General features: G+C 36.7%; 1 protein-coding gene across 3 annotated transcripts in view; it reads right to left on the bottom strand.

The window, feature by feature from the left end:
* edil3a (EGF-like repeats and discoidin I-like domains 3a) overlaps positions 1-27,840 on the bottom strand; it is a 237,402-nt gene that overhangs the window by 51,047 nt on the left and 158,515 nt on the right. For all 3 annotated transcript variants that reach the window (XM_065266725.2, XM_065266726.2, XM_065266724.2), the window contains 4 exons: positions 27,014-27,195; positions 8,540-8,695; positions 7,121-7,265; positions 4,107-4,291 (listed from right to left, as the gene is read on the bottom strand). In XM_065266725.2, coding sequence (XP_065122797.2) covers positions 4,107-4,291; positions 7,121-7,265; positions 8,540-8,695; positions 27,014-27,195 — 668 coding nt within the window. The remainder of the gene's footprint in view (positions 1-4,106; positions 4,292-7,120; positions 7,266-8,539; positions 8,696-27,013; positions 27,196-27,840) is intronic.

Genomic DNA, 27,840 nt, shown 5'->3' with positions numbered 1-27,840 from the left:
ATATGTCTGTGAGTGGCAGTTCACAGAACAAGTTTTGAGCTTTGGATATAATTGACAAAGTCATGCATCTTTCACATCTGTCCTGGTATGGAATTCACTGAAAAAAAAGATATTCCTCTCTAGAGAGGTGAATAGTTACAGTACAATGTGAATAGCTTAAGACAGAGATAACAGGGTACCTGCAGTTCTAAAGGCTTTTAAAGACTACAAAGAAGATGTTCCTAAATTTAATTCTGAGTTACATCTTGCTGTTAGACAACCTTAAGAAAAGGTTAATGCAAGTAGTCATATTGTGTAAGTTGTGTAAAATCAAGCTTTAAACGACCTTATTCTGTTCAGGCGTCTCAAGGATTATATTTGGGGGATTGTATGAAACCTCTTGTATGATCTAGGTTTAATATTTATAACGCGGATTTATTAAACTGTCCATGCATATATTTCATAATGAGTTGGCTTAAGATCCATAATTAATCTAAACACCCACTGAGTGCTCTTTCCCATGCCTGGTTGATGAAGGCTAAAAGTCGCTCTATGGGATTGAGGTCAAATCTGTGTAGTGGTGAAAACCCAGGAAACCGCAAATGAGAACACTAAATCGATTCATTACACAAGTCGAGGAGGGGGAGTAAAAGGGAATTTTTCAAATTCCGAGAAGACAACCGCTAAACCCAGACAGGCTAGAGCAACATCTGAAAAGAGAACGGGAGTTGTCATTGTCTGTTGCTTGACTCAGCATGTTTGGAAGCAATCAACAGAAACATCAAAAGGTATTCATGCTATACAGTATGTCAAAACAGGAATAAAAAAGCTGATATGCGTTGTATTTAAAAGGTTGGAGAGTAATTGGTTTATTCAAATGGGTCCACGATCTTGTCATTGGAATTTATATACATTTCAATTTAAGTGACCTTCCAGAAAATCCAGGCATGATTACATGATTACTTATTTATTTTTATGTCTGTCGCAACGTTTCTCTCCATTAGCTTGCCACTGATTAATGTTGTTTGTGACTTGGTTTGACTCCCGGTGCTTAAAATCACTAAAACAACCTGCCCTTCAATATAGCACTTTTTATGCATTCATTTAATGCAGTTATTAAGCCAGCGTAATGTATTTGGGTAAAACTGTTTACTTAACTTTTAAATGAACGTTTTAAGTCTCACAATACTGATGATGTTTGACTAAATATGTCAGAGGGGCCAAACAGTCTAAATGACTGAGAATACCAAAATCTACAAAAGAATTCAATGGAGCGATGCAAGAAACAGTTGCAAAAATCAGTAAGTTAAGGCTATAAGGATTCTGGTCCATAAAATGGTTCCCTAAAAAAGCAACTACACAAAATACCTCAATCTGAGAAATCCTGACCTCCTCAGAATTCGATGTAAAGTGATTTAGCACAACACTTGGCCAAATCCCTGATGCGTGCCCTGTTTGGTCAAATGGTCTCTGATTTTACTGCAGTTTGTAAAGTAATTCTTGCCTTTGCAGAACTGCAATTGTCTTGATTAATAAGAATACTTAATTTGTCATTAAGCTTGATTAATTCCATTAATCTATTGAGCTGAAAGTTGTTCTGTTATGTCACTGTTATTGATTATTCTGCTGGGACAAAAACTGAGGCAACCTAACAATTCACTATAGTATCTGCTATTGAAAAATATCCAATATCTTGTAGGAAAAACATGGTACAACCTATTATGTATATATTTAGTAGGCTGAGGTTTTAGATAGTACATCTTTCTTAAAACCTGACATTAGTTTCAACCCAACACTGGGTCAGAAAGGGACAAACCCATCCATTAGGTTAAATTAACAAAAAATGTTTAAATTTTACCCAGCAAAATACAACCCAATGGGTTGGGTTTGTCCCTTTTTGACCCAATGTTGGATTGAAAATAACATTATGTAAGGAATAATTGCCGACGGGCCATTGAATTATAAGAAAATAATGCACACCCAAGGTGCAATGCGACACGACGCATTTTCAAATAATTCAAAGGACTGGAGTCAATTATTGCTCTTATACCACGGTTACCACAAACATTCCTCTGGTGCCTATTTTTAAGACATTTGACAAGTTAGGTGTGCGGTTATCAGAAATTAATGCATACCCACTGAACATTTCTCAACCAATCAAAATACAGCATTCAACAGACCCGTGGTATAAATTATAATAATATGTTTTGGAGTGTACAGTATTTTAAGAAGTAAAGTCATTTTTACCCTGCACTAAGAAAGATGACTGACTATACCTAATTACAGGGCCGGCGTCAAGGGGGGGCATTCGCGGGCAGTGCCCCCCAAACAGGTTGTTGTAGGGGGGCTACAAAGTTTTTTATTAATTTAATATATATCAAGAATAATTCAAATAAATTAAACATTGAATGTTTCATGACTTGTAATGTAATCAAATGAGGAAAATATAGTTGATATATGTTTTCTTTAATTAAAATAGACCAGTTTCTCTGATTGAATGTATTGCCGCGTCTCACCCGTCTTACGTCTCTAGCATATTTGTGACTTGATACTAGCAACGTGTTTTTTCACGGCATTTTATGGATCGTGTTAAATATGGATATTAGAACATTTAGAACAAACCAGCACCGCCTGCTTCATCTGACTTCATGCAAACACAGACTGACTGTCAAGTTGGAATTTACAAATCTACAGGACACTGTTCTAGGGAAGTTTAATGTTCGTACACGCCGTCTTCAGCTATTTTAAAGGTAAGTTAGGGTTGTTTTAAATTATGGAAGCTTAAATGTAAAGTGTGGCTATAGACCGTTAACAGCATTACGACGTGATTATGGTAAAGCGGCTTTTTTAAAGCTAGGACGCTGTGTGCGCTGTGTTATGAAACCCATTCATTTCAACGGCTTGCGCCGCGCGAGGGCGGTTTGTTGTTGCGTCGAGCAAAGAGCGAGCGCAGCGGAGCTCAGCTAGCGCTCACGCCGCGGTCAAAGTTCAATAGTTTTGCGCATAGTTTGTGGTCTTTTGCACTTTATACGGGAAATGAGCTGACAGTCTGTACCAGTTGTATGAGTGTGTGCTTGCACTCTATTTGTTGTTTTAATGTCTTGTTTTTGCAAGTTATTGTTGCTATTGTGTGCCCCCTTGTTAGTTATGGTCTGGCGCCGGCTCTGCCTAATTAGAGCAATGAACAAACATGCATTTATGTGAACAAATATCTAATCAATTAATTTCATCATTAACATTTTTGTAATGACATCTAGGAGAATAGCTCTTAGTCTTAATACAGACTTCTGATAAATTAATTTATATGAAAAGGTAATAAAGAAAGGTCAGGATCTGTACAGGACATCTATTTATTATTATTACACCAAGGATTTGACTTATTAGTTAGTTAACACATCTGGACGTTCTAGGGAAATTACCTGGCAACATCACCATGAGTCAATTAATATTTATGAGATCAGTATTTGACATACAGGGAATGATGTCACAACCTGCCTACCATCGAACCCCCACCACTCTAAAACAAATTGCTTTCAACCGAGGCTTGAGGTAAAGCAATCAGTTAACTTAATGAACATTGAGTGAACAAGCTGCAAAGAGATTGTCTAGAGAGTTTAAGGATAACTGGGATTTTGTTGAAACTTCGATTCAGGGAGTTAATAGTTGAAATCCTGAGCTCACCACAAGCTTTGATCTTTGCTAAGGGTCTGTGTAGAGAATCATGTGAAGACAGAATGATCTTTCATGTAAAAATATTGCTGGGTTTTGTACTAATTATTTTGATCAAAATACTTTCACAAATTAAGATAGATAAGGAAAAGTAGCGGATCCACCATTGCAAACAAAGTTAAAATAATCAACAAGAAAACAAAGAATATGAATCAAACATTATGGAGAAGAAATGCTTCTTAGCTTTCTGTTCTTGGAAGAAACAACCGCAACCACTGTGTGTGTGTGCAACCGCTCTCTATTGCTATTGTGTATGTTGTTTATAGTGTACTCTCAATATTTTTCTCTCGCATGCCCTGTTGTACACATACCATCCACGCGGTCTCAAAAATTGGGCTGCACGAAAATGACATCATGCCGGCACCGTGCGGGCAGCTATAATATACTTTGGGCATTACCTGCAGCCACTGAGACTGATCGCTGTGTCCAGACGTCCAGGCATTGACCTTCCCTTGCTTATCCAGTCTTGCTTTACCAGGCTCCCAGGTGAACATGTCCATGTTGAGAGTTCTGAAGATGCTGGAAGCTGTAATTTGGTAGTCCTGAATGTGACCAGACTTCATCCCCATCGGCTCAGAACACCCTGAAGAATTCAATGGCATATTACTCACCTACTATTTCACAACCTCCTAATTAAACACCAGCTTACATGCAACCAAATAAATGTATATCCTTGTTCAACCATAAATGTATATCCTTGTGAACCAGACCAACATGGTCTTTCTGGTTAAGCAAAGTTAACTGAGAACACTGTTAATACTCCTAATTTTTCCTCCCTAAAATTTGCATCGGAGCTGTTTGCAACAAGCCAATATGTAGAATAGTGCATATTTATAATTTTGATTCTATGAAGTCTGAGGAAATGAAAACATTAGGTTTTGTAGGAAATCACACTCCAGTACTCAAATCCTAAACCATCAGCAATGGGGTCAAGAAACTCAGGTCAGTCTTTTTACTGAAGACATTTACAATGTCGGCAAGCCTAGTCATTTTAAATCTGTTCAGATTTTAAAAGTGGTGTTGTTTAACCCAGCCTTTCCTATTTAAAGCAGATAACCAGCATCAAAAAAGTGGTGACTCTGATGTTCCATGTACTGTATACAGTACATTTTAATGTGAATGGTCTTATAGACGGTTTCATCGGATTATGCGTCTGGTCGGAAATTTTCTGTTTCTGTTTGTTTAATGGTCTGACTAGTTGTTAAACTGAACTCTTAAACAAATACCTTGTCGAAAATAACAAATGTTTTGGTTTCCTATGTAATCTATGTGTTGTTTATTTTGCTTGTTATATAAATAAATTACTTTAAGACCCGTTTTTCCTGTTTACGTTATAGTTCCGCGGGTGTAAAAATGACCCCAGAGATTAAAAGGCTGATTACAAAAATATATACGTTTTTAATTATACAAATAATATATCTTTTTTGTTTACTTCCCATCTATACATTAATGCTGTGTTTTGGGAGATATTAAATACTTTTGTACCTGTTTACCACTAAATTCCTCAACTACATCATGAGATTGCCTGTAAAATATAAACAAATTTGAAATATTTACATAAATTATGATCTAAATTTGATCACAATTGTTTTTAGATATTGATCTAGATGATATGTGTTGAATTCGGCCATCAGGTGTTTAGAAAAAAACATAAAAGTTTAGGAAATAAATCATTTCGACCAGCAGATGCCCATAGAGACCCATTCATTTCACTGGATCTGCTGAAATCACTACTTTAGTGATACACTTTGTGAATTTATGTTTATATAAACATTAGAAAGGACATTAAAAATAAATATGATTTCAAATAGTAAATTTATTTGTAGTTTTTAATGAATTTTGAAATGTTTGTTTTAACAAAATGGCACAGAAATTTGACTGAATGTAAGTGTGTATGTTTACGGTAGATGTGAAAGTCGGCACACCTCTGATCTACTGGCCGTCCTTCAACGTTATGCCCAGCTGATACCTGACCAACGATCACCGGCAGAACCGCTTAATCTCCGCTAAATCTCCATTTCCGTTCTCCCAAGGGTTTTTCCCTCCTAGGACTTATTTTTCCTCGGATAAAAGCCCGGGGTTTTTTTTTCTCCTAGGGGGTTTTTCACCTAGGGGAGGCAGCCTTTTTGGGCTTTACCTAGCTTCCTCTTCTATACGTTGCTTTAGTAATATGTGCACTTATAATATTGAGTCATAGCCGCAGCAAATTTAACTGCTCATGCTATCATGTATTTTGTTGTGCTATCTGTCGTTTTTCTGTGCTTTTCACTGCTTCTATTTATGTAAAGCTGCTTTGAAACAATTGACTTTTGTGAAAAGCGCTATATAAATAAAATTGAATTGAATTGAATTGAATTGAATGTGTGTGTGTGTGTGTGTGTGTGTGTGTGTGTGTGTGTGTGTGTGTGTGTGTGTGTGTGTGTGTGTGTGTGTGTGTGTGTGTGTAGGAATACCAGTGTTTTTGTGACCTTGTGGGGACATTTTGATGTCCCCATGAGGAAACAAGCTTATAAATCAAACAAGATGATGTTTATTGAAAATCTAAGGTACAAGAAGGGTTTTTGTGATGGTTGGGGTTAGGGAATGGGGTAGGTAAGGGGAATAGAATATACAGTTTGTATGGTATAAAATGCATTACGTCTATGGAATGTCCCCACAAAACATGGAAACCAGAATGTGTGTGTGTGTGTGTGTGTGTGTGTGTGTGTGTGTGTGTGTGTGATTGAGCATGTCTTTTATATATTGCATTTGTGCTATAGTACCAGGCCTACTTTTCTGTGTTTAAATTTTCAGATTATTCTGAATGCATTGACTTTTTTGACAAATAATTTTTTTTTTTTTTTGCATTTGCTATTCATTTTCAATTGGGATCATTTTTACCCCCAAAGGGACTATTTAAGTAAAAATATTTTACGTCTCTTTAGAACGACCGAATCAAGCCCAGTTTTTAATAGGAAGCTTGACAGATAATCTAGAAAAGTCACAAAATCTTATTCCACTGAGATGAAGGGAACCATGTTTTTAAACTAAAGAAAAGTGGCTTGGGGATAAGATTGACCCCAAGGGTCTTAGTAGGGTTTAAAAGACTTTGTTGTTATTTATTATTTGAGTTTACCAGGAAAGTATATGTTTTCCATGAATGCCGCTTGTTTATGTTGTTACTGCTGAAACCATCTATAATCCTTATGTTTAGCTCCAAATCATAAATTTAACAATCAAAACACAAAAAATGAAATTCAAGTTAAATATAAACTTTAATGCTTCAGATTAGCCTGGAAGCAAATGATAGTAAACCCTCTAAACTGGCAGAGATGACCTGTCATGTGTGTTTTATTGGCAAGAGTCTCATCTAGAAGTATGATTGTGATGCCTCCTTTTATTATAATTTAACCTATGTATTCAGGTGTCTCACCTGTGAGCTCACAGCCCAGGAGCTCCATACGAAGAGTGCAGTGTCTCCTGCACACCTGAGGGTATATCCTCACATACTGAGCTTCGATTGGAGGGGTGAAGGAGTTGGCAAATGGGGTGTTGTTATCAATATTTCCACGGAAAATCTGGATGGAGAGTAGGGAGAGAATCATTTTAAAGTCTTTGTTCAAATGGATATATGCTAAGGTCAAATCTGAATCAGATGTGAAATCATAAATATAATGTAATTTGTGAAAAAAATCATAGGCTGTATGCTTTGGTTCAGCATAAATTAAATGATACATCACAGCCACATATTGTTTGCCAGTACACTGCAAAAATTTCTTGTTTTCAGTAGATATATCTAAAAATTCTTAAATGAAGATGCTTTTTCTGGATGAGCAAAATTACCTTAAAAATAAGTCTAGTTTTACACAAAAAAATATACAATTTAAAGTGAATTTGAGCTTAAAACAAACAAAAATATCTGGCAATGGGGTGAGAACAAAACTTTACTTACTCACCCCATTGGCATATATTTTTGCTTGTTTTCAGCACATATTCACTTAAATTGAATATTTTTTGTCTAAACACTAGACTTTTTTTCTTAGGTCATTTTGCTCAATGATCAATAAAATACATCTCAATTCAAGAATGTTTTTATATTTCTACTGAAAACAAGACAAAAAAGTAGAAAAGTAATTTTTTGCAGTGTATGCAGTTATCAGAAAATTGTAGCACCATTATCCATCAGCTAAGCTACATGTCATGAAACTCAGCATGTGTCTTTTCTGTAAGAAAAGCAAGACAATGTGACATACTTGTCAACATGATTTTGCCAAGTACTATTTTTTTCCTGAATCAACATTGTTTGTTCTAAAACAATATTCTTGTCAAAAAAGCATAGTCTGTACCTAAACCTCTGGCCCTTACCCAAACCCATGATTACATTATAACATTCCTGAAATCAGAGGCAAATAATAGGTTGATGAGACCAGTATTCATGCTCCTAAATCCATTTTCAAAGACTAACACAAAATTAGCCTGACCTTACAATCTCATCTAATAGAGTTTTCCAGGACCAACGTTGAAGTACAAAAACACAAATATAGTGCTGCATTTAAATAGTACTGCAATTAAATGACTAAAATCTATAGACTATACATCTAATAATAGAACAGGGTTTGTAAGAAGGAAAATTTTAACTTCTACCCAAAGTCATTAGAAAGGATAACTGGACACTCGGTTCTAATAAAAAAGATGGCATCAGAGATGATAGACGCCGGGTGTCCTCTGAGGCTTAGACAGCTCTCATTTATCCTTAAAAAATCCAGTTTGAAAAGATGTACGGCGGAAGGGAAGTGCAAGCACATGCTGAGTGAGTGATGTGGCTCTTTTACGCTAATTAAAAAAATCTCACTATATCTTCGTCCGTGCCCTTGACTTTGTACGTCCTCCACGTCTTTCCGTCATTGCTGTAGGCCACTTTGTACGACTTAACATATTCAGGGCTCCCGATGCGCTTGGCTCCCTGGGTTATCACTCCTGTCACCCGCATCCTTCTCTGGAGATTAATCTGAGAGAGAAGACAAAAGAAACAAAAGAGAAAGAGAGAGATGAGCAGTTACAAAGAGAACGTGAGAGGTGGAAAGAAAGAGAAATAAAAAGTCTTCCTTGTTCCCTTAGTAAATCCAATGAGACCACATATTAACGTTCAAAATCAACCATATAAAACATTTGGCAGTTATCATTCACAGATCCCATATTCATCAGTTTCACACATCATTACAAATTTAAATATCTTACATACCAAAGTTCTACAGAGGAGAATGAATGGATATATCAGGGTCATATCCTTTGGTATTCTCATATATATATATATATATATATATATATATATACTATACTGTATGAAGTAAGAGGTGAACTTATCCCAACCACACATTTTCTATTTGTATTGGTGTACAAAAACCTCTTATGTATGGTTATAGAAATATTCAGTATATTTGATATTCTTCCCTTATCAGGCCAGATGGAACTTAAAAATAGTAGTTGAAATATAAAGAGGTTTTGAATGTAAAAAGGTTTTCAAATGGTTCCTGACCAGGATTGACCCCTTTCACTTGCAAACAAGAGTTAGAAAATACACTGTGAGCCTGTCCAATGCCTTATAGTGACATTACAAAGAAATGTCTAGGTCCATATGTCCAGTCTCACACGAAAACACCTCATGCATCCACAGATGGTGCTTGTGGTGTAACGGTGCTGCACAGCATTGAGACATAAAACAGACTCTGGAGCAAATGTCTCTGCCCATTTACCTGTTCAAGAATGTAGGAAACAACTGCTCTCATCCATATAATTCTGTTTGAATAAGTGTACAATATTTATTTAAATCTGGACTTTTACTATTGCTGTTGTATTGAGTAAAGTAAACTTGCCTAAAAGAGGTCATGATAAGATTGTTAATTATCAGGATATCCACCCTAAATGAGAGCTAGATTGGGGTTCCACCAATTAATTAAATAGTTTTGTCACAGTTGAGCTACAGGAACGCTCATACATGTGTGTAATTAAAATGAGGTGAATACTAAACCGCCAACTAATCAATAAAATAGATACATAAGCACTATTCGGACAGGATTAGTCTTCCAAATGACGTTTGGGTTTCAACGTGTTCCCCTTGACATCTGTGATTTTATGTACTGATTCGATTTGGATGGGACTAAAATGTACAGGCTATTCTAGACATTAGCAATTCATAAGATCTGAATATGTGTGTTTGTGATGTCTGAAAAGTTGCTTTACATTTAAAATTATTACAGAACATGTAATTTATGAATTTAATTTGGACTAATCAAAATAACTTATACAAATGCTACTAAAGTAGCCTACATGGCTACGTATAATAAACTCATAGAAAGCAATCATGATTATTAACAAATTATTATCTTCATTAACTCATTCTCTGCCAGCCTTGTTTTTTTTTTTTTTTTTTGAAAAGTTGCCTGCCAGCTTTTTTGTGATTTTCACAAAATGCCTTCCAGCAAAATCTGAATGAAAGAACAGACTATCTGCTTTTAAACAAACAATAAAAAAACGTTTTATCCCATCTAGTTTTTTTCTCTGCTTATAAACTCTTAATTATGTGTATTTTTCTATTTTTCTTAAAAAATATTTTTTTAGCAAAAAGCTGAAATAATTGCATTTTTGTGAAGTAATTTTGTTAGAGATCAGATTCAGAATGATTATCTAAACATACACGGAGTGTAAAATGTATAAAACATTTTTTTATATATAAATTGGGTAAGATAATCACGGTATTACTGATAACCGTAAAAAACATAAAAACACAGACATGGCTAATTCGGAAGGGATAAAAAAAACAGAGGACCTCCAAAAAGTATGATTTTCTCAGAAGTCCCCCTGTAAAACTAATCCTGTGTGAATAGGGCTTTAGGAACTTTTTTAATCCCTTGTGGGTACAATAAAAACGTAGTAAAACTAAAGAGAAATACTTTGCATTGAACAAATACTATAAAATTCACACAGTAGCCTCTTTCACACAGTAATTCTGGTAAATTACCATGAATGAATTTACCAGTAAATACAAAAATGTGCTGTTCACACATGCAGTGACGTTCCGTCTTTTTACCAGCAAGACATCATTCACACATCAGTATCAAAATACCGGTAAACTCGGAGAGAAAGCGGAAGTATGTGGCGCGCGGCCGGCGAGCTCCGTGTCGTATTTGTAAACAATGGCAGGTTATGACTTAATATCGTCGGTCCGTATTTTGTTGTTTTCACATCTGTGGCAAACGTTCGCAAAGTTGCTTGTGACCAAACAACATTGCTTAGGCGGCGTCAAACGGCGTAGGCTTCACAGAGGGTGTGCTAAGGACGTCAGCAATTTGGCAAATGATGGTAAGATGGTAAGCTGTTTTAAAAAACTTTGAAGAAATGTGGATGTTAACTTCAGGTGTGCTCGACTTTTAAGCAGCATGTGTGTGGAAACGTCCTTAAACAGTGAGGGGGTAAATGCTTCAGCTGTATAAAAACGTTCTGATTGTCCCGATTTGTCAGCGCGGTCTGACGTCGTCCGTTCTAAATGCCGGTAATCCTATATTTTTCGTTCACACATAGCGCTTACCGGTAAATTACTGTTAATCTTACAACCTGTCTTACTGGTAAATTGGGAGCACTGATTTGCCGGAAAGGTTCTGTTCACACATGACATGTTAACTGCAATTTACCAGTAAACTACCAGTAAAGACTGTGTGAAAGGGACTAGTTATAAAGGTAACAAGAGAATGCAGTAGGAGCAAAGTGTGTGTTTTCATAACATGTTATACTTTTTTTTTTATTCTTCTTACAATAGTCGCTCTGTCAGAATATGCAATATTAACGCCTTGTGACCAAGAAACATGTCAGACTACATGTTGTATCCCAATCAGCCTTTGTCATCTTTAATGATTTGCATGATGTAATCAAGAAGACAGAACTAGTGAATGACACCGGGAAAGAAGAGCGTAAACAGAAAACATCACAGAGTATTGTTGCCACAGGTCTACGAACCTTTCCTTCACTGCATAATTCTACCTAGAAGCAACAATATCATCGTCTTTTGAAAAGCTGTGTACTGTATAGAAGTTCTGTGCTCCTATTCTTCAACATTACAGACAACCCATCTTGAACAACTGGAAAAAGAAAACAATGATGCAAGTATTTCTATTGGAATGCCATGATCAATCCAACAAGCATATTTTGTAGGTGGAGGGAGGTGTTGTTTATGATGATCAGCAGCTTGGATAACATTCCCCTCTCAGCAACCACCTCCAGAGGGACCAGATCTACTGACAGAACTTGCTTTCTATAGGAGTTTATTTAGCCAGTTGGCATCAACCACTTTTGCACCATGCAATGCCACAGCACACAGAAGCAGAAAACAGGAATCAGTCTGGCAAAAACATATTGACAAAACATGTTTAGTCAATTTAGATCCCCTGGTACTTGTAAAAGTCCACTATCTCCACATCACAGGCACATATATAGACAGGGGTGAGTTGGGTCTTTTTTCCCCTGAAGTCAATTGGCAGTTATTTAATTTTGATATTGACTTTTAGGTTATAAGCTTCACCCCACAAAGCTGCTGAATAGTGTCCTATTCTCTTTCTCTTCTATATAATTTCCTGTCCACAATCTCAATAAATTCCTTAAATGTCCTTTTACATGTTTAGCAATAGAAATATGTAAAGAGTCATCAAAGAGCTTTTGCATGGTATGACTTTGTGTCTGAAGGGTAGATGGTGAAGAGAAAAAGACAAACAACGAGGAGCATCTATGTTGCTAAGCACTAAGACACACAGTTTTACAGCTTCCTTAGGTCCTGTGTGATCACTTCAGCACAGTGGGTGTTGCTATTTGTAAATAAGTGCACGGGGGGACTTTGTCACTTTATTATGCCCATTTTTACTAGATTTAATATAAGGTGTGCATATGTGTCTGTGAAGTTCAGCTCAAAATACAACACTAAAATATGAGTGTACCTCTAAAGACTTTTTTCGTGGTCCCATTTTTCAAACTAGTTGGTGTCTAAGGTTGCTGTTAGAGCATAAATAATGCCTACAAAATGAAAAAGCTCAATGTCAATGCCAAGCGATATATTTTCTTTAACAGAATTCACTTTTCAAGGACTACAGAGAACGTCTGGTTTGAACTACAGCCATTTACTTCCTGGATATATGACGTCAATACAAGAGTTTTTGACTAACCTCTGCCCACAGGAATACGTAAGTCGCCAACTAAGCTCAAACGGCACTGCTAAGCTAAGCTACTGTCGAATCACAACACACTAAACAAGCTACACAATCAGAACTCACTACCTATTTCAGAAGGAGGGACTTCATAGAAAAGGAAAAATGAACACATGTTATATTGCGCGCCATAAACATAATCAAAGACTGGAAAAAGGGAACTCTAAATGCAAATCAGCTACTGCTCCTCATTCCCTTACCAAAAGAGACAGTGCAACGCTTTCAGTTAAAATAGATCTGGTTCTTGTGAATACAGTCTCACTATAAAACTATGGCAGACAGTATTCAACTTGTTGAGGGTAGAAACTATGGTAATGAAGGACTGTCAGTCAGTGGCTGTGGGTGGGGCTTTATCAGTATGACATCACAGAATCAAAATGTCTAAGAAGACTGCTTTGGTCTGATGGCAATTTAAAAAGGTATGTGTGGATTTTTTCATTTTAGGTAGGTTGTGTTCACACATTGCCAACACACATTTATGTCCAAACCTTGACCTTGTAAAAGTGGATTTTGCATAATAGGTGCCCTTTAAAGGTTGTAGTTTTTTAATAAAAATTTAAAGTGCAAGCCAAGCCAACTTTGAGTTTCTCATTTATAGTCATACTTTTCCATATACACTACACATTAAAAAGGCGGGTCCTATTCCTTGGTAGACTACTTTCCTGGGAAGCTCAGGCACAGATAGAGAAAACCTGCTTGAAAGGGACACGGGTGTTTTCATACATCCATATTCTATCCTTTGAAGATTCAAATGCCTTGAACTTGACAAACTGTAATATCCTCTGCAGATTTTGTGGCTTCCAGATTATCCAGATTATGACTATACTACAAAACTGCAGTGTTGAGCTAAGAAAGGGAAATATCCCTCATTGGGTTTTACATCACCTTAAGGGGAAGCAGATGTAAAAAATAAAGATTTAGACACATTTTTTTATTATTTTTAATGTTTACATTCACTGTCTAGTACACTAAGAGCTTAACACTCACATGGTGTGTTTAAAACCAAGGCGATTTCTAATCATCTCTTTGCGTTTTTAATGCTATTGTGTTACTTCCTTACTTCCACAAGTGTTTTATTTGTTTGTATTGTCTACCGGATCGGATTGTTTTGCCGCTGCTATTTCAAAAGGTCTGTCATTCAACTTTCTCTCTTACTGGGTATTGTGAAAGTAATGATGTAATCATCCCCTTGAAGAGGACTCAGTACAACCCTTGTAAGCACATCGGGAGGTGTAAGATTTGATCTGTAAACATCTCACATTACAGAATAATCTGAGATGAACATCCGATCCGATCAAGGTCACGCACCTAATTTTCTCTTGGATTTGTGTGAGGGGAAAAACCAGGGGGAAATATGGGCCAATAATCCTGTAGTGTGTGCCTGGCTTTGTTTTGCGGAATGAAAAGATCCTGAATCCTATTCTGAAAAATATTTGCTTGTGTTAAGCTACTGAGATTTCAGTCCTTTCCTATGCAAGTAAACAGGAGCTACACTTACAAAAATGGAGACATATTAAATGTGGTAACACTGCTAAGGTAGACACAATAATAAGAGAATTATTGCTATTGCCAGTGTGCTGTTTCTCTGCGGGGGCACATCTTTAGTGTTAGTGTTCATCTCAAACACAAAGAGGAGGTCCGAGTTCTGTAAAGGTCACATACTGTAGCTACAGGGCTACCAGACACTATTACTCAAATGAAAAACAATTCTAAGATATAATGTGAAACAAATCTGCAGCTAAATCCATTCAATTACATCTAAAATTTCAAAATAATCACCCACGCTCGCTCCCAGCATGCACCAGTGAGAGACAATCATTTAGTAGGGGCTTTTTTAGAAATATATGGCAGAAACACCTGCTTTTTGGTGTGAATGCACTGCAGTAAGTAGTTCTAAAATAAACCTTAAACTTTATTTTACAGTATGTGTACCTTGTATGCATGATAAATAGTTGTACTTATAGACATATGTGTGGTACTTACTTTTGAGTATCTAGATGATAATTAAATGGTATCATTACTGTACTTACTAGTGGTACATACTAGGTAAATATTATGTAACTCTATAAATACTGGGTAATACCAGATGCATATAGTGTAGGTATACTGTAACTTACAAGAAACACTACTGTACTTACAAGTGAATGTACAATATAAGTATTATTACTAACAGGCAAATGTGGGTTAATGACAGGTACTTATTAACAAACATTACAGATGTGCATTTTTGAACTCATTATCTTTGTCCTTTATTGTACCCTTTAAACCCGAGCATTAAATACCGTACGCATAAACTACTGGGTACATTCACTAGTACGTCCATAGTAACTGCATTGAAACAGGACTGTAAAATAAAGTGTTGCATTTTACACAGTTATTACACAGGACCTGTGGTAGACACAGCTGTCCTTTCGAACTATAGCAAAACTGTTAGCCAATCATGAATGCCTTTTGAATTAGTCTGATGAGAGGGGGTCAGAACAAAACAGAACATTGCCTATTACTGCTAAATTATTTTTTTTTTAAAGAAAAAAAAATGATAACATTGTAAGTGGACCTCAGAGAATAGAACAAACTAATAAAAATGCAGTTCATGAGCATTTAAAAAGCAGTGTAAACACAGTATATACTTATTCCACCAACATTTTTCAATACATAAACATGCATAAACATGTTATTTTCTCAACTTTGATGATACTGTATGTCACATTGCAGGTTGTCGCAAGAGATTCATAGAATATGTTTCGCTCTTGTATTCATAGGAGTTACGTGCACATTCGATCTCTGCTGAATTGTCCATGCCAAGTTTTGACAATATAACATCTAAAATCTGATCCAACTCACATATGATTCATACTTCACAAGAATGTGATAAATTTAGTCTTTCACGACTTTATGCTGTTATTTTGTGGCAAATTCATCTTGTGCACATGTCATCTCCAGTACATTTTCAGTTCTGTCATGAACATTCAAATTGTATTATTTGGGGCAGATTGTTTTTTGTATTGCCCATCACTGCATTAATTCTGTAGCCCATTACACTGATGCTGGACTATAGAAAAGATTTACTACCACCAGTATGAATTATAGATCACATTAGAGTAACTTGTTCCTGTAAGTTCCTATAACTTACCAGTGCAAAAGCAACTATAATCAATGCATGATTAGTTCACCTAAAGAATATAATGAAATTTGATTTTTTTTCCATTACATATGAAAATATGACAAAATAACAAGCAAAGTGTTCTGTGATGGCTAAATGTTGGTTACACTTAAGTTTATTTTACAGTATATTGCACTTGCAGTGTACATTTCAAAACAAGGTACAGGTACAGTAACAAATGACTGGTAAAGTACTTTGTGAGCTTCTGTCAGGACACTGTACAGAAAGTTTAGGATTGGTACCTATTGTACAGTAGTAATGTCAACAGTTACACAGTATTTACATAGTAAGTATATAGTAAGCTAAGTACATATAGAACAGGAATGTATTTTTTTTTTCAAATAAATATTAAACACATAAATACCTAAAGTGCTGCGATCAGAAACCAGAGATAACCCAGCTCTCATTCGCTTACATAATATGGAAAGAGTGGCCAGTATATTCTTTAAAAAAATCATCTTCATTGATTCAGAGAAGGGCAGATATGTTTGAGTTAACATGAGGATGATAACCTGATCAAATAATTCTATTTTTTTTGCTAAAACCATTCGGTTAATGTCCTTTTAAATGTTCCAAGGACAAAATATAAATGTATTCAAATTAATGCTCAACCCACTGGCTACATCCCTGCAGTCTCAATGTATAAATATGTATTTGTACACATATGGCACAGCCCCATCCATCTCACTGTATACATCTAGATATACTCTGTCAGCCATGAGAAAAAAGGTGATCTATATGTAATGAGCATTCTGTTATATCTCCCATAATATTATAAATCTTACTAATGGAGAAACACTTGAAGACACTATAATATAAGGCATCTGCTTAGTGAGAGCAGTCAGTCAAGGCTTTGTGTTCCCTATAGGTAAAAAGCTGTCTGGCGAGGCTCCTGAGGGACGGGGTGTGGACTAGAGCCGAGTGCTCAGGGGGGAACAGGGCAAGAAAATAGCTCAAGCTCTTAGACAGACAGCCATGAAATGAGGAAAAAGTAAAAGTCATAATAGTGGGTTTAAAATGATTTGTTATCACTGAATGATGTGTATGTGTTGCTTCACAGTCAGCTACACATGACAGTTAATTCACCATCCTGCAGCGTGTGAGCAATGGGCTGGGATTTTGAAGGGCCACACAAATCTCAGGCAGAATTTGTTCTCATACACTTTCTGAAGATGCATCAAAAACTCACTAAACCATTGACAGAGGCTGCAGCACAGTGAAAGATGACAGCATTTCTTTAAAAAAGGGCAGTCCCTTTTCAGAGTTATTATAACACTGTTATTTGTTTTATCTTTACAGCACTGCCTTTATGTCCCTACTCAGACAAACTTCTTTGGGGATTACATCACTTAAGATGCCATGTCGTGGCTCAGTTCGTAGCCCGTTCGACCTTCAGCTGGGTTGAAAGGTCTTTCTGTGTTTCGTTTGCATGGTTCACTGTGCAGCATGGGTTTCCTCCCACATTACAAAGACATGCATGCTAGGTGAGTTGGAGATGCCAAATTGTCCTTACACAACTTTTGTATAGATAAACTTGTATGTAGCTTAACTGGTTCTTGCCATGAAAATAGATAGACAATCAGTGCTGAAAAGTTCAGAAGTGTGATCGTTGTGGGGAAAACCTGTTCTTGAACCAAGTGATCTAAGTCTCTGTATCTCTTCCTTGATGGTATGAGGTTGAACAGTTTGTGACCAGGATGGAAAGAGTCCTTGATGATGTTGGTTCGCTGCACAGACATCTAGTGTGGTACAAAAGGCTCTATGGCAGGTAGATGGGTGCCTGTTATGGGCAGTTTTTACAACCCTTTGGAGAGTTTTCTTTTAACACACTGTGGGGCTGCGATTTCACACTGTGATGGAGTTGGCCAGGATGCTCTCAATAATGCAGTGGTAGAAACTGATGAGGATCTAAGGAGACAGAAGAGTTTTCTTAAGTATCCTCAGGAAGTATAAGCTTTGTTTTCCTTTTACTAACCAGGAATGAGGTGTTCAGATGCCAAAACAGATTCTCAAAGATGTGGTCACCCAGGAACTTAAAGCTGTAGACACGTCCTATTTCAGTCCCATTGATGAAGATATGGGACTGACTGCTGCTAATAGAATTCCTACAGTCCACAATAAGCTCTTTGGTCTTTAGGGTGTTGAGGGTGTTGTTGTTGGTGGAGCACCATGCTAAAAGGCTTTGGATCTCCTCCCTGTAGGCTGATTTGTTGTTGTTACTGACATTGCCAATCAATGTGGAGTCATCTACAAACCTACACAGGTTTTCAGAATAGTGGTTAAGGACACGTGACTGCCCAACCAGACTGATGTCTGTTTAACAGAAAGTCTAGAATCCAGCTGCAATGAGCAGATACCCATGCCACTAAGCTTAATGATTAGTTTAATGCGGATAATTATGTTAAATGTAGAGTTGAAGTCCATGAACAGCATCCTAACCTATGTTGTTATCCAGGTGGGTGAGAGCTGAATGGACTCTTTGGTCTGTAGACAAACTGGTAAGGGTTCAGTGTATGTGCTTTATGGCCTCACACATCATCTAGCCAAATACCAGAACGTGTTTTATGTATTTGTCCACTAATAAACCAATCCAATTATCAAGAAAGATTTTCTTAAATACCTAAACTGGTCATTCAGGCAACCCAAATATAAATAGTTTTGAAAAGTGTAGTTTGGCACACTCCTAGAAAGATCATTAATCTTGCTAACAAGTAGCAGAAAATAATTTTCCTAAGTGTCAATTATCCATCAATTAATCTAAATTTATACTCGCATAAACTCACACAAGAACAAAAGAGGGGTGACCAATTAGAGTCGTGTGACTAAAGGCCATGATTGGGTGATACTTCATGCTCATAATGACCACAGATGCTAGCGTCAATTCATCTAAATGTGATGCAACCTGAAACGCTGGCACCGTGTGTGGAGGGGACACTGGAAACATCTGGCACTGCAATACTTGTCAGTTTTGCAGAAATTGATTCAGTTGCAGACTGGAAGCATAAGCGGCTGTAATTCCCAAAGGCCGTATATCAGCCTGACACCCAATCAGGCAAGAGTCATTTACCAATTATGATCTCACTTCTCAAGCCACTGACAGGGTTTTAAATTGTTGTGGTGTGGCCGGAAAAAAGAGTGAGAGTCACATAAAGACACACACACATACACAGAGCCAGATACAAGATCATACAAACACCACTGCAAGGCTACGGTACATTGCATCGTGTAATAATACACATAAACATGCTTAAAACTAGACTATGCTGGTTTGCTGGAATCAACTGTTCTCCCAACCTAGTCAAGGTGGTCTGGTTTGAGAAATGTTTTAGACAGTTAGAGATCGACCGATATATCTGTTCTACGATATTTCCATATTTAAGCATTTTCCTATTATCGTGTATCGGTTTTGTAAAATTAGATTGACCGATAAATGCAGCAATCCTGTGGGCGTTTTGGGAATTGAGTGCTAGATTGCCATTTTATCACATGACGGAGTGATGTAACTTCCACAAAAGGACTTGGAGTATACTTTCTTTGCTTTAATTAATCAACTTTATTTAACATTTATTCAACAGCCATTAATGCACAGATATGCAATTTATACAGCTCACGTAGATCCATCAAATCCTCTCCCATTAACGACGTAGCTTTACATGAATGAAAGAGCCATGAATTAATGCGTGTGGGAAATAAAAACGAATGGATGAATTGATTCGAAAGCAAACTCTTTTGTCTGATTTATCGAATCCCACTTGCGGTTCTTTGATGTCTTCCGCTTGTCGGTTCTTGGGGCACAGCATGAAGTCGAACACAACTTATAATACAAACGTATAATTAGGTCTCATGATGACCGCTGCTGTTATGATCATGGGTAGTTCTTTACCTGTTTTCAAATAAAATCCTTTTTATGTTTTAACATTTAAAGAGAATCACGGTTCTCCCTCACCCTCGAGCTATATGCATACATTGTTCCAGAAGTGATATTGTTTGTTTTTTTTTGTGGATAAATAAACATGTTTTTACCTACCCAGTCTCACAAAGTTTCGTGATATAGTCACGTATTTTTTTGATTCTTTTTTCGTGCTATTATCACGAAATTTCGTGTTTTTTCGTGATCGTATAACGAATTCCTGTTTTCGTGTGATTATCACGTATTGGTTACTCAACTGCTTTTTCCTATTTTTAAACCATTGTCGCTTCGGTTTAGGGTTAGATTTGGTGCTTGCATTAGAATGTCATTTATATATTGGTTTATACTATTTTTTCTGATTTATTTTTTTATATGTCGCCTGGCGTTAGGGTTAGAGTTGGGTTTGGTTAGGGATGTCATTTTATGTAAATCTAACCCTAAACCGAAGCGACAATGGTAAGAAAATAGGACAAAACAGTTGAGTAACCAATACGTGATAATCACACGAAAACAGGAATTCGTTATACGATCACGAAAAAACACGAAAATTTGTGATAATAGCACGAAAAAAGAATAAAAAAATACGTGACTATATAACGAAATTTCGTGAGACTGGGCTGGTTTTTACAGTGCCACTGGGAATTGTAGCGCAATCACGGTGAATTGTATTAATTATTTGCATGCCTTTTTTACATATGGCCACATTAAATAAAACCTCCACGATGACAAAAGCTAAGACCTGTTTTCCCAGTTAGCCCTGTTTACTGAAAATTTTATTTATTTGTTTACTTGTCTGTAGTAGTTGGTTACCTCATGTAATATTACAGCATTTCAAATTAAGTTATTATTAGTACTACACATTTTATTTCTTTATTTGTAAATTACTACACATTTTATTAATATATAATGTGGTTTTATGGATCCATTATTTGAGAATGTCCTTGTATGACCAAAGGAAATGATGCCATACCCTAGGTTTTTGTGAAACGCAGCCACTGCATTAAGCCCTTGGATCCCAATACTCGAAATGTTTGGAAAGTTTGGAAAGTTATTTATACATCTAAAATGATCTTTTTATTTGTACATTAGGTGTACCGTCCTAATGCTTTATCTAATACAAAGATGCTTGTGTATTTTGTCTGACATTTAGATTCCAGTTTAAAAACATGCTGGATTTAGAAAATAAAAAGCAGGAATTGGTTAATGTGAAAAGAGTAATTAAGAGAGATAAAGTTTGGGATTGATTTATGTTAAAAGAGTTATTAAAGGCGGGGTGAATGATTTTTGAAAAACACTTCTCATCTGTGTCATGTTGTTTGCACATGTGATATCAGGAATCAAGGTAATGGGCACGTAACGACGAGAGAGGTGACGTGCTGTGTAATCGAATTTTACTGAGATTTCTAATCCTGCGCAAATTGACCATCGATATTACATTTGTTCTGTGGTATAACTACATTACGCCATCTACCCCTGTAATCCAGTCTGAATAAGTTAACCAAACAATAAAAGAAAGAAAACAAAGTTGAGAATATATTTTTTCTATAGATATTGTTTTTGACTTATGTTTCGACTGTGCGCCATATCTATTAATTTTACCAGTGATTTTTCACTATATCTTAACAGTATATCTCCACTGTTAAATAAATTCTTTGCATGCCATCTTGCTAGCACTTTTAAAATTGCATGCTATTGGCCTCCTACTTGCTGTAGAGTCCTCAAACCTAGAAGAGGAGGGGTAATTTAGATAAGCCAAGAATTAGCATTTTAAGTGGCGTGTGACATTAGCATGAGGAAGATAATTTTCGAATCTTGTCACTCTTTATAACTCTTTCAACATCAATCAAGCCACGCACTTTATGTCTCTAAATAACTCTTTAAGTCCTGCACTTTGTTTTAATTCCTGCATGTTTTAAAACCAAAATGTCAGATGTGAAAGTGGTTTGCGTCTGATGGACACGCATACTTTGTATTAGTAAAAGGAAAACACCACCGTTTTTCAATATTTTACTATGTTCTTACTTCAACTTAGATGAATGAATACATACCTATTTTTAATCAATGCGTGCACTTTTAATCTCTGTACAGCGCCTTTGTGAATGTGTTACCCCGGATTTCCACTGACTGCGGAACGGCTGCGGATCCGTTGCGGAACGGCGGCGGAGTCAATCGGTTTCCATTCAAGTCAATGTGTGTATTTCCACTGACTGCGCTCCGAATCCGTCACAGCTCCGGCCATCCGCAGCCCTCCGGCACAAATACGCAGAGCTTCTATTTTTGACGGATGCCGGACAGCTCCGCAGGGCGGAGCCATGACTTTATCACGTGATCATACCTGAATCCGCGAGAACTCGTGTTTTTTTTTAATTAAATATTTGCAAAACAAACATTACAAACACACACAAAGAAAGTCATTAATACAGAAACAAAAAAGAATAGACAAGAACAGAGCCAGTGGGAGTTTCAAATAAATACATTAAAGATAGAGCATAAATAAATGTTTTAGCAGCCTTCTTATTTTTTGAATTTTGGATGGATATGATGTACTGCTCTGTCAACGCGAGATCTCGTGTTGTGATCTGGGCTGGTTTGTAAAAACGTCATAATTCAACGGAATAATGGGCAGAGACAGAACTAGGTATCGCGCGATCGTCACGTGAATTTGCGAGACCTCATGGGTCCTCGTCACTTCAGCACGCAGCCGCTCTGCAACAAATACGGATCTGGTGGGTATTGACGGATGGCGGAGTGCGGAGCCGTAACGCAGCGGAGCTGATCTGCAGTCGCTCCGCAGTCGGTGGAAATCCGGGGTTAGCATTTAGCCTAGCCCCATTCATTCCTATGCCATATTTGTTTATTATTGTTACTCATCCCACCATATAACACACTTCAAACATAGAGTGGTCACCCAGCCTGCTAAACCTGAGACCTACTTGATCCAAAAACAGATTGTAGTCAGTTGCCAAATGTTGGTTGTTAAAATATGATGCTTTTGTTGACAAATAAAGAGAGGCCTGAAATGTAAATCAACCTATAAAACTTCTAGGATGAAAATCTGTTGTACTGTGAGACATAGATTAGGCCATGCTTAAAGTAATCTTTCCAAATCTGAATTTAAATTTAATCGCAAACATTATTATTTGTCCTGTATTAACTTTGCATATGTGTTACATAAACTGTGACTTTTATGTGTATAGACATCATTTATCGTTATGACTGGAATACAGAAAATGGACAATAATACAAATGTTAAAGGAGACAGAAACAGACTGAGCCTTGGCAAAGTGAATGACACACTCAGAATTGAAGCCATTTACAGCCTAAATTTTTAAGATGAGATACTTGACTTTATCTTGTAGCTGCAATATTTGAAAAGTTAAACTGAGGATAAATTATAAAAATCAAATCTGACAGGTTAAACTAAAACATAACTGCCAAGGATAAGTGCTGATATTTTCTAATGGAATGCAAAACCTTGGATAAGAGAACTTAAAATTAATAGTGAGATTTGGGATATTGAGAAGACCTGAAATTCCAATCTCACAAGAAATTAAATAAATAAACTAATAAAGCATGCTGAGTATTTCACTTCTATCAGGTGCAGAAGCACCACTTTCTCAGTTAGAGTGAGTCTCATGCGTTTGTCTGGCCTGACTAAAATGAATTTCCCTCGTGTGTGTCAAGCAATTTCACACAAATACGAAAGTCAAGTTGCAAGTGCCACTGACAAATCTACCAACACAACTCCATACTATATCTCTTGCTGAATTTCTCTACTTTCAAAGCACTCGTGCATGCATGCACACACACAAACACGCACGCACGCACGCTCGCACGCACGCACGCACGCACGCACGCACGCACGCACGCACGCACGCACGCACGCACGCACGCACGCACGCACGCACGCACACACACACACACACACACACACACACACACACACACACACACACACACACAGAGAGAGACATACCCTAACAGAAGTCTGCATTTTCACAATTTTCACGTTTCATTTAGTATGATTTATAATTTGTATTTATTGTTATTCAACTGGACCTCACACCACAGGGATTACCAGCACCGCACACACATGCAAACACTGTACAGGACGTACGTTTTTGGGGCAAGGACCCTCTAAACAAGAGAAACATTGAGCAGGGACCCCCTGATACTAAATATGTAAAACACAGATATTTAAGTAAGCAGTAAGGTAAGGGAGGCCGCTTTATCATTTTTGGCACAGTGCAAAGCGGAGTAAAGCACAACTATTGACCAATCAGAATCAAGGACTGAAACTAACTATTTTATAAAAAGAAACCAACCATATTGTCATGCAGTTATACTATGTTAAGCAGTATTATGCGTGCTGTTGAACATGGATAATATTTTGTGTACTATTTTTATTTAATTTAGTTTGATTATTACAATTTGCAGTGTTATACATTTACAATTTACTGTGAGATAGAAAATTACACATTTACCTGAACCTGAGCTTTGCGTTTATGAAGATGACTGACCATGAATGGCACAAAGAGGTTGTTCAAAAGATGTCAGTACAGATGTACAGTAATAGATTCTTTTGTAAAAGCAGGTCCTTTCATTAAGTGGAGTGCTTTGCAAACGCGTCTTTTTGCTTCTCTGTGTGTTGCAGTGGGTGAAGAACACACACAAACCACTTTATAATTCTAAGGTTCATTGACTTTCATGTGGTCGTGGATCATTATTCTCACAAGTTTAAGTTACACTTTAAGTTACAATATCTTCAGATATTTTGGTTTTGTCCACAGGCTCAAGTTTGTATCTATTTTATTTATTTATTTACTTATTTGTGTATTAATTGTTCACAATGTCAGCTGCTTCTTTGCACTACGCACTTTGGAGTCCATGACAAATTTCCCTGAGGGGACAATAAAGTATATTCTATTCTATTCTATTCTAGGCTAAAATTACACTGCACGCGGACCTTCAATAAGCATACGTAGCTGCGCACATGCACAACTTTAAGGCAACATTGTTTGTAATGTTTTGTACGTTTTACATTTTTAACAACAAAAAAAAATGCCTGTGATTAAACATTATTTGGAGAACCCCCTGCAGTTCCTATGTAGATCCCCTGCTGCGGTTGAAGACCCATGCTGGAAGTAAACATCTATACATTGTGAATGTTTTGATTTTAAGTGACCAACAAATGACTCTTCAATTATTTTCATTTTCTTATGTATTTATACATTTGTTATTTTCTAATCTACTGTGCTTAATCAGCGTGGCAACAGCATGCTGTGCTTTAGCTGTTAGACATTTACAGTAACCCTCTCTGAGAAATTCATAAAACATTAATTACCTTTAAAGCACAACTGCTACAGTCATACACATGTAAACATAAGTCGCTTGCACCATTAATCGGCTTGCGTCAAAGTGTTGCGCTTTTGTGTCTACTTAAAAACAGTTCCACTCTTAAAGATTTGGGGTCTCGAGACCCCTGCACTCCACTGTTTTCAATGCAAGAAAGCAATGTCTTACGTAAAGGCCTCTTTATAAAATATGTCTAATTGGTGGCACCCAAAACCAGCCTAATTTACTTCATTAAGAATGAATAGTTGACTAGTCGTTTAGGCAATTTAGAGACTAGTGGATTTAAAAATAAGTATGTTTGTACATCCCTAGACCAGAGACACCTGAGGGCTTAAGGACAATGAGAAACTGAGGAAGAAACAGCAGGAAAACACAGAATAACAATGAGAGTTAATGAGAGCTTGTAGTCTCTGATTTAAATCACAGTGTCATCTCCAGATTTTTTCTCCGTCTTAATAGCCAAGTGAGGTCATGTGGCAATTACTACAGCATATGGCTCTAAGTCAATCTGATATCTGTCTCTGTGATCTAACCATACAGCTCCAACGCACCAGAAGCTCTATCCCATGTGGCATCATTAAAGTAAGACACACTCCCTAAATACTTTATATTTTTTACTACTTTCTCTTTTCGTCCTGATCCTTGCTCTTTACCTACCAGCAACCGCTAGCGCAAAAACAAGGGTTAACTTATTCTACAGGTCTCACAGGTCCACAATCAAACTTTCTGTACTGTTCCTTTCTTCAGATTCATCTCGTCTTTTCACAGAGGTCAAAGAGTTTTATACTATGCTACTGCACTGCATACCTGCGGAATATCAATTCAATGAAGGGCCCAATTCGGTCTCTCTGTCTTTTACAAGCAGACATTTAAAGAATAAATCTGAGGTTGACATGAGGCTACTCATTGTAAAACTAGAGGCAAATGGACTGAGACTTCCATCCGCTGTGATTGTCTGTATTATCAATCAAATGTTCTGCCGAAGAAACTGCCTATGAATACCAAACCATCTACTGAAGAAACTCAGAGAATTGGACTGATATACAGAGATGCCACAATGAATCAACAGTAACAAACTGTAGTAAAGTAAAACAATGAAAGATAAACTTTTTGGATACAGAGAGAAATGTTGCAGCCTTATTTTTCTGGATTTCGGGAGCAAATTATAGAGGCCACTAAATTGACAATTTCTTTGTGGATATTAAATTAAATTGATTCAATTTTAATGAATTAAACTGTCAACCAGGAAAAATTGTTTACCATCTTTGCCAGCTAAGTTTTGCTGTCCAACAAACTTCACTGTAGATAAGCATTAAACCAGCAATAACCATCATAACCGTTCACTATATATTAATCTTTCAGTTCAGTATGACCATTTGAGACAAGCACCATACAGTTAATCACAGTAGCTTTGTTCAAATCCTCAAATGAAGCCTTTTAAACATCTTTGTCAGAAAAAAGTGCTCATAAAAATTGTTTTTAATAGTAAAACAAACGAACACAATTCATTTAAATATCAAATGTAACACTAATGCTCAAATAATCTTATTTTTCAGATGAAGAGCTCAACAGGAAGATGTGCCAGCTACAGGTTCATTTGCTGTTGATAGATCTTCATCCAAACGTGCTCTGCCTGTGTCAGTCTGTTACCTGAATCCAGGGCCATCTGTCATTCTCGGCTGCAGTCCAAGCATTCACCAGACCTTTCTTATTCAGCCGGGCAAAATAAGGATACCATTTCTGAAGTCCGAAGAGAGCTCGGTGAGTGGAGGAGGCTGTAATCTGCTGGTTGGAGATTATTCCACCTTCCATGCCCAGTGGACCAGAACATTCTAAAACACAAAAATGACATTCATACAGTAAGGTTAAACCCAGGAATACAATGCTTAATTACTGCTTAAATCTGCTTTATTTTTCTTATTACATGTTTGAAAACAGATCTTAGTATGAACTTCAAGGGCACATTGCAGGCATGATAGATTAAAATGAATATTTGTTGAGAAAATATGTGTTCATTTCTGTTGGTTTCCCAAACCATTCAATTAACACAGTTATAAAAGATTTGATTGTCTTATCCCCCCCAAAAGAAAAACATTTCCTGGAGTAAGAGCCATTTCATATTCTGTTGCTTTTATTAAATAAAAGATGATAGCCGTCGGAACTCTGCTGGGTTAAACAGTTTGGTTAAAAGGTGATTTCATTTTACTAAATGTGTTTCCTTCATTCATATGTTGCTAATAATTTAAGTCGGAGACGTCGTATTATATTTATTATTCTCAATTAAATTTTTTCTCTAACATACTCTGTTGACAGTACAATGTTAAAATATTTAATTTTTATTTTGACAAGTCGAATAAAGATAAACTGATATTTTTTGTAGACCATACATCTTATATTTGTTATACCCAGTCTCTCTCTCCTTTAGTAAGAGAAATTTAAATGTGAGATTCTGGAAACACAATCTAAATTTAATGGGA

The sequence above is a fragment of the Paramisgurnus dabryanus genome, chromosome 5 (genome assembly GCF_030506205.2).
Source record: "Paramisgurnus dabryanus chromosome 5, PD_genome_1.1, whole genome shotgun sequence".
NCBI classification, from domain to species: domain Eukaryota; kingdom Metazoa; phylum Chordata; class Actinopteri; order Cypriniformes; family Cobitidae; genus Paramisgurnus; species Paramisgurnus dabryanus.
This window is presented reverse-complemented; position numbering and strand designations above follow the sequence as displayed.